At 47.0% G+C, this 7,038-nt stretch overlaps 1 protein-coding gene across 1 annotated transcript in view; it reads right to left on the reverse strand.

The window, feature by feature from the left end:
* Positions 1–7,038, reverse strand: part of LOC130584846 (cGMP-dependent protein kinase 1-like) — a gene marked incomplete at its 3' end in the record, with an annotated part of 161,325 nt that overhangs the window by 28,057 nt on the left and 126,230 nt on the right. The window contains exons 5-6 of the mRNA XM_057385078.1: positions 6,594–6,671; positions 2,628–2,722 (exon numbers count right to left, since the gene is read on the reverse strand). Coding sequence (XP_057241061.1) covers positions 2,628–2,722; positions 6,594–6,671 — 173 coding nt within the window. The remainder of the gene's footprint in view (positions 1–2,627; positions 2,723–6,593; positions 6,672–7,038) is intronic.

Raw genomic sequence — 7,038 nt, forward strand, 5'->3', positions numbered from 1 at the left:
TTAAAAAGCCAAGCCCTCACCAGAAAATGCCAGCTGGACCTCAAGACTTGGCCAGTTTGRTCRAAGTTTTATGAGCCAAACTGTGGAYATTTCTATKCAACCCCTCYCTGCCCTGCTCCATCTCACCATCTCTCCAACCATCAGCCCTCGGCCTTGGGCTGCTGCTCTGCATCTGGAGTTCCTCCTGGATCCCGAGACTGGGTGAAACCCACAGCACCCAAACCACCAGCCCTGGGTAAATCCAGTATATGATGGAATATGCAGCAGGAAGGAGGCATTCRTKGAATCCCAGACTGGTGTGGGTTGGGAGGGACCTTAAAGCCCATCCCTGCCTCGAGCAGGGACAGCTCCYACTATCCCAGGTTGCTCAGAATCCTCCTTTTCCTAAAGATTTGCTCTCTGTCCTCTTTTCTTGCCCCACCATTTCCTGTAAGATTCACTGCCACAGTCTAAACCATGTTTTCCACCCACTGGGATGGATGGCTGCTCCCAAAACATCCCCTCTGGAATGGGGTGTGCTCCAGATGTTCTGGAGCAACATCCAGCTGTGTGAGGCCAGCAAGGCAGCACACCCTAATTATTCCCCAGTTTCAGTACCTGAGCCACACTGAGTCATTACTGAGGTTAGTGCTTCAGCTGCACSGAGTTATTTCCCTTTGCTGATTTGAAGGAACTTTATTTCCCTGTTGATAGAAATAATTATTGTCATCAGCCCTGTAAAATGTTTTCTTTGCAATGAAAGAAACATCACCTGATTGTGGAGCACCTTAAATTACATCTTGCTAGGCTGCAAATTATCCATCTGCTGCCTCCAATTAGCCAGGAAGGTACGAGGGGGACTGGGAGAGGAGGTGGATCATCATTTCATGGCTTGTTCTGCTGGTGTGCAATGGGATACTGGGAACTAATGGGTGCCATCTGCTGTGAGCGTGGAAAATGGGATAATGCACATCAGCCCCTGATGGCTCTGTCAGAAACATATTGCTGGGAGGGATTTGTTATCCCAGCTCCYGCTGGGCTGCATTTCAGGATTTGTTTCTATCCTAATGAAGAAATGGTTTTCAGTTGTTTTGTTCTACACACATGAAATGCCTGGATTTAATAAAGTCATGGGGAAGGTGTCCCTTGATCTATAAGGTTCATTCCAACTCAAACCATTCTCTSATTGCAAGTGTCACTAAGGGCCCTGGTAAAGTTGTAAAAATTTAATCAAAGATGAAAAAGGGGAAAAAATAGAATAAAAATTCTATTTAATCTCAAGCTCCCAGCCATAACTGTATTTTACAGAAGTGGAATCATCCTGAAGGTTTCCCAGGTGGCTGAGCAGGGATGYCTCACACAATCCTCACAGACACTCATTAATTAGCAACTTACTGAGCTGCTAAATGGTTAAATTACAATATTTTCACATTATTTTATTTAAATCTCCCTGTAGAACTCCTGTGATTGACAGCAATCTGGAGGGATGGTTCTGGAGGAATTCCACCTCCCTAGCAAAAAAATGATCATGGAATGGTTTGGGTTGGAAGRGATCTTAAAGCTCACCCAGTGYCCCSCYTSCCATGGGYAGGGACATCTCCCACTGTGCCMGGCTGCTCCAAACCCTGCCCAGCCTGGCCTGGGACACTTCCAGGGATGGCAGGATTGTGCTCTCCCTGTGTGCTGAGAATGTAATCTCAATAATTAAGTTTCCATTCCTATGTTGAATATTCAAATATATGCAGCCAAGTATTGTAAATTAACTCATCTCAGACCACTGTATTTGAAATGCCAAGGAATTCCCTCCATGGAGATGCTCCGTGTCACCAGAGCTGGGCAGGGATGGAATCCGAATCAGGATATTTGCTTAAGACCCATCATATTTTCTAATGAAGGTATAGATTCGTGAAGTTTGTGCTCGATACATCTCTGGTAGCCAAAAAAGTGCCAAGAAATTAATCCTTCAAATATTCTGGACTCTTTTTTGGGAGAAGGGTGGTAGAGAAGGGATTGACCACGTTGCAACAGCATCCCGAAAGAATCCAAAGAGCTCTGTCACACAGATAAACCCCCAGGAAAAGATATTTGTCCACGAAGATGAATGAGTGTCCCAAATTCCTGCCTTAATAAATCCTATTTTTATATTAATCACCTCTTGGATGAATTTGCAGCTTCTCTTATTTTAGCTCATCCCCAAAGGAAAATGTTTATATAAAGTGGTMACTCACATCTGATTTCCATCTCCCAAAACCCATATAAACACAGCAAGAGAATTTAAATCCCTAAACTGCCTTGCCTTTAGCCATCCACCCCAGCAGGACGACCATGATTATCCTTTTTCATAGAGGAATAACACTCCAGAGTTGCCAAAATCAAACTCTTTGAGCTTCCAATGGATGTTTGGGAAGGATGCACGAAGATAAACTAATTTTTGATGTCCACAAGAAAGGGAAGGTCTAAATTTGKCTGCTCAATGCAGAACCCACCCTATTCCCCACTGAGCTGGGCCTCCTTCCGACACAAATCCCAAACTCCAAAAGAATAAACRCACTTCCAATCTCTTCYCAAATGRCTTGAACCATCTGWGASCTGCAAAAATCCTGGAGAAWATATCRAARTGCAAGAACTACTTCATAAGGAGCACTTACCCTTGGAGGGCTTTTTCTCCAAACCAATCCCCCTTCCCCAGAGTGCGGAGAAAGACGGGATCTTCACTGGGGGAGTCCTCCCGGGTAACGTTCACCTGTGGAAAAGCAAAGACCCCACGGGATTCAGGAATCTTGTAATTAAAACAATGAAACCCTCTTTGTTCAGAAGGGAATTTGTCACCTGCTGGATCTCTCAGGGAAAGCTCCTGTGGAAACCATGTAATTCCCCAGAGTTCTGCAATCTTCCCTTGTCATCTCCAACAAACCACCCAAGAAAATGAGCAGTGATTTTCCACTACTCCTGCAAAAACACATGGCTTTTGATTTTTTAGAATGTTTTTAACTCTAAACGTGGAGTTGGCTGCAAAAGCACAGTCAAGGAGAATGAAAATCCCAAAATTTGCTGTGCATCAATTGGACACACAGCCTAACCTTCCATTAGCTTTGTTTCATGTAACTTCCAGCATTCCCAAGTTCTCTGAAGGGACAGGAATAACAAAACCCAGCTCCATTTGGACACAATTGCARTGAACCAGTTTTGGGCATTGCAGRATGAAGGGTGGCTCTGCTCCCTCTYCAGTTCAGGGAGGGGACAACTCCATCCAGGGCTGAAATAAAATCTTTCTGTTTTTTTAATCAGAGCTTTTACCAATTCCCAAAGCCAAAATGTGGGATGTCAAGCACATCCTTTTGGACTCAGTGACATCCCAGGGTAATTTCACTATTAAATTTACACTTGTGCTCTTTGAGAGGTGGCACACCCAGTGGGTTTGAGTTGTTACTGAACATCAAGTGGTACCAAACACCTGCACTGGCCCATGGAAGGCTGGGGAATGTGGGATGGACGAGCCAGGAACACTCCTGGACAAACAAAGGGAACTTTAATGCCGATTTCAGCGCTTTTTTCCAGTACTTCCACTGATCCCAAGCAGTGAGTGTTCAGGGATTAGGGCAGTGTGACTTGCACATGGTTCAAAGCTCTGAGTCAGGCTCCAGTGAGGAACCCCCATTAAATTGGTGCCACATTGTGCATTTTAAAGGGAAAAGGGTGGAAAATGGCCCAGCAAGACCCACGCTGCCTCTGGATAAAGGCCAGGGATGGAGCASCACCACTGCCCAAGCAGAAGGGAAYAAGCYATTTCCWTCCTTTATTATTCCACAGATTCCTGCACACAGCATGTTGGGAACTCATTTTGATTCCTGCTTGCTGGGATGTGAGGAAACAAGTTAAAGTAAATTAAACAAGCTCAGGAGTGGGGTCAACTGGGGTGCATCAGGGAGCTGACAGGGAAGAAGGGGGAAAGGATTTTGGTCTTAAAAGAATTATCAATGGAGGATGAGCTGAAAGAAAACAGAACAGAAGTTTTCTGAGTATTTCTGAGAGGAGTGTTGGGCTCAGAAATGCAAAAAATCTCAGCTSACTTCAGCCTGGAGAAGAGATTGCTTTGAGACGACTGTAGAGCAGAATTCCAGCGCCTGAAGGTACAAGAGAGCTGGGGAGAGACTTTAGATACAGGCCTGGAGGGCCTGGATACAAGGGGGATTGGATTCCCAGTGCCAGAGGGCAGGGMYRGATGGGATATTGRGAAGGAATTGTTCCCTGGGAGGGTGGGCAGGCCCTGGCACAGGGTGCCCAGAGAAGCTGTGGCTGCCCCTGGATCCCTGGCAGTGCCCAAGGCCAGGTTGGACACTGGGATGGTGGAAGTGTTCCTACCCATGGCAGGGTGGCACTGGATGGGCTTTGGGATCCCTCCAAGCCAAACCACTCCACAATTCTGTGTCACTCCAGACACTCAGACGTGACATGCAAGGCCCAGATTCCCTAAGAAGCTCTTCCTGATTCTGCTCAGCTGACTGCAGACACTGCAGGTGTGATCCTGGGAACAGGAGCTGCTGTCAGCATTTTTCTGGCTTCTTGGACTGCCTGGGTCAAATTTTCCCACAGGATATGGGATGCGATGTGCTTTAGCTTCAGCAGGTGCCAGGCAGCACACACTGACTCTGAAATCCTATATTTCATTGTTATTTATTCCATGTTTCACTGCTGAGGCTCTATCCYAGGCTGTATCCATAGCATGGATGAATTATTCCACCCACCTGACGTCTGGAAGCAGGCCTTCAAATCAAACCCTCTCCAGCTCCATCCATCTATCTATCCATCACTGGAGTCTCTTTTCCAAAGCAATAAGCTTGGAAGAGAAACTGGGCAGGATTTAAACTATCCCTGTGGGACTTTCTGTCAAGCCATCAGRCTCCAGCTGAGAGTCTGGGAATTTCTCAGCAAGTCCACGTGCCTTGCTTTATTTTAGCTGCCTTTTTCTGGCCAGCAGCTGTCACAGCAAGATAAAGGAGCAGAGGGCAGGGACAAAGCCAAGGAGCTGCTCCAGGAGGAGCCCAGGGGTCTGGAGCAATGGCCAAGGCCGTGGGTGGTCTCCTCCTCCATCCTGTGGGTCAGGGGTAAGAGCTGCAGGTCAACAACTGGGATTTGGTTTGTACATTCCTTTGGAGATTGAGGATCTGCTGGAGTGAGTCCAGAGGAGGCCATGGAGATGCTCCYAGRGCTGGAGCCCCTCTGGARCCAGGCTGGGAGAGCTGGGRGTGCTCACCTGGAGAGGARAAGGMTCCAGGGAGAGCTCAGAGCCCCTGCCAGGGCCTAAAGGGGCTCCAGGAGAGCTGGAGAGGGACTGGGGACAAGGGATGGAGGGACAGGACACAGGGAATGGGGTCACACTGCCAGAGGGCAGGGACAGATGGGATATTGGGAATTGGGAATTGTTCCCTGGGAGGGTGGGCAGGCCCTGGCACAGGGTGCCCAGAGAAGCTGTGGCTGCCCCTGGATCCCTGGCAGTGCCCAAGGCCAGGCTGGACATTGGGGCTGGGAGCAGCCTGGGACAGTGGGAGGTGTCCCTGCCATGGCAGGGGTGGCACTGGATGAGATTTAAGGTCCCTTCCACCCAAACCATTCCAGGATTCTGTGGCTGTTGGGAAGGGATGGGATCTACCCAACCACGTGTGGCAAAAGCCTCCCTGGACAACAGGGCTTCAAACACTCAGCATGGGAGGGAGCTGCACCATCCCAATATTTTTGCCCTTTAAAAAAGGAGAGGAAAAAATAAGGATTTGAAGCTTGGCTTATAATTGTCCATATTCTAGGAAGAGGGAATATTATTTCTGAGTGGTAAACAAAGGAGGGTGAAAGGGCATCACACCAACAAACTGGCTTTTCTGCAGGTCATTATTTTCTTCATTTCAGAAACTTATCCATGACATCATTATTGATCTGAAAAAAGACCATTTTTTTCCTTCCAACAAAGACTGGCTCCCAGAAAGTGGAAGATGATGGTGGAAAACGAGTTGGCAGCTGGAAATCATGTATATTCCCTCCAAAATCTCTGTCCTGCTACCTGGAAAGAAGCCAAGTGYCTCTCAAGTGTATTAGGCAGGCTAAAAAAATGATAAATAATTGTTGAATGGAAGGAACAAACTTGGGCTATCAAATCCCATCAGGGTTTTATGGGGAATGAGGTCAGAAAGCATATTTTCTGTGTGACCAGAGGGAGAGAAACTTAGACCTTTTTTCTTCCCCACAGAGAGAGCTCAGACATCCCTGCCTTCCTATTATTTAGAGAAGCTGGGAAAAGAGAGAAATGGGAATGAAGCTTGGAATTCAGCCTTGGAAAGGGGATGCTTAGCAAAGAAATCATGGAGTACTGTAGGGTTTACTTTAAAAAGAATTGAGTTTTTTGGTCATTTAAGCAGAGTCAACAACTGTCTCCACCCCAAAGTGTTCGCTGGGAGCACAGCCAGCAGGGGATTTAACTTTTAGCACTTTGGGACACTCTTCCTGCCCAGCCCAACCAAGGAGTTCAGTTAAATGCCAAGTGCTGCCACATCTTTGCCTCGGGGAGAGGGAGAGGCTGGAGTGGGATTTTGGGAGCCCCTTGGCCTGGGAGGGCATGAACTCACCTTCCCTTTGCTGATGATGAAGAAGGTGTCCCCTCGAGCCCCTTGGCGGATGATGTACTCTCCACTCTCATAGTGAGTCTGAAAAGGAAAAAAAAGCAAATTAAGATGAACAAATAAAAGCAAAGCCTGTTCTCCAGCCCCTATTTTGGCAGCTTTGCAAGAATATCACCCTGGACTCATTTTATCTCAGCCTGACATTGGCTGTGACTTAAAGATTGTCCTGTGGCAAGGAACAGAATAATTAAACTGCAAGCATTTGTGGCTTGCCCATTTTTCTCCTGGCGGTGCTGGTGCCAGTTTGTGCCCAGATGAATTATCCTCACAGCCTAAATCCATTTTTAGCATGTCAGCGAGACACAGGAATTTCCAACAGGGAATATGCTACATGAACTAAACTGCAATAAGAAGTCTGGTGTAAAATGATTATTTTCCTTCTTTTTTTTTT

Source organism: Malurus melanocephalus, unplaced genomic scaffold, assembly GCF_030028575.1.
Source record: "Malurus melanocephalus ecotype Western Australia unplaced genomic scaffold, MMel_1.1 scaffold_778, whole genome shotgun sequence".
NCBI lineage: Eukaryota > Metazoa > Chordata > Aves > Passeriformes > Maluridae > Malurus > Malurus melanocephalus.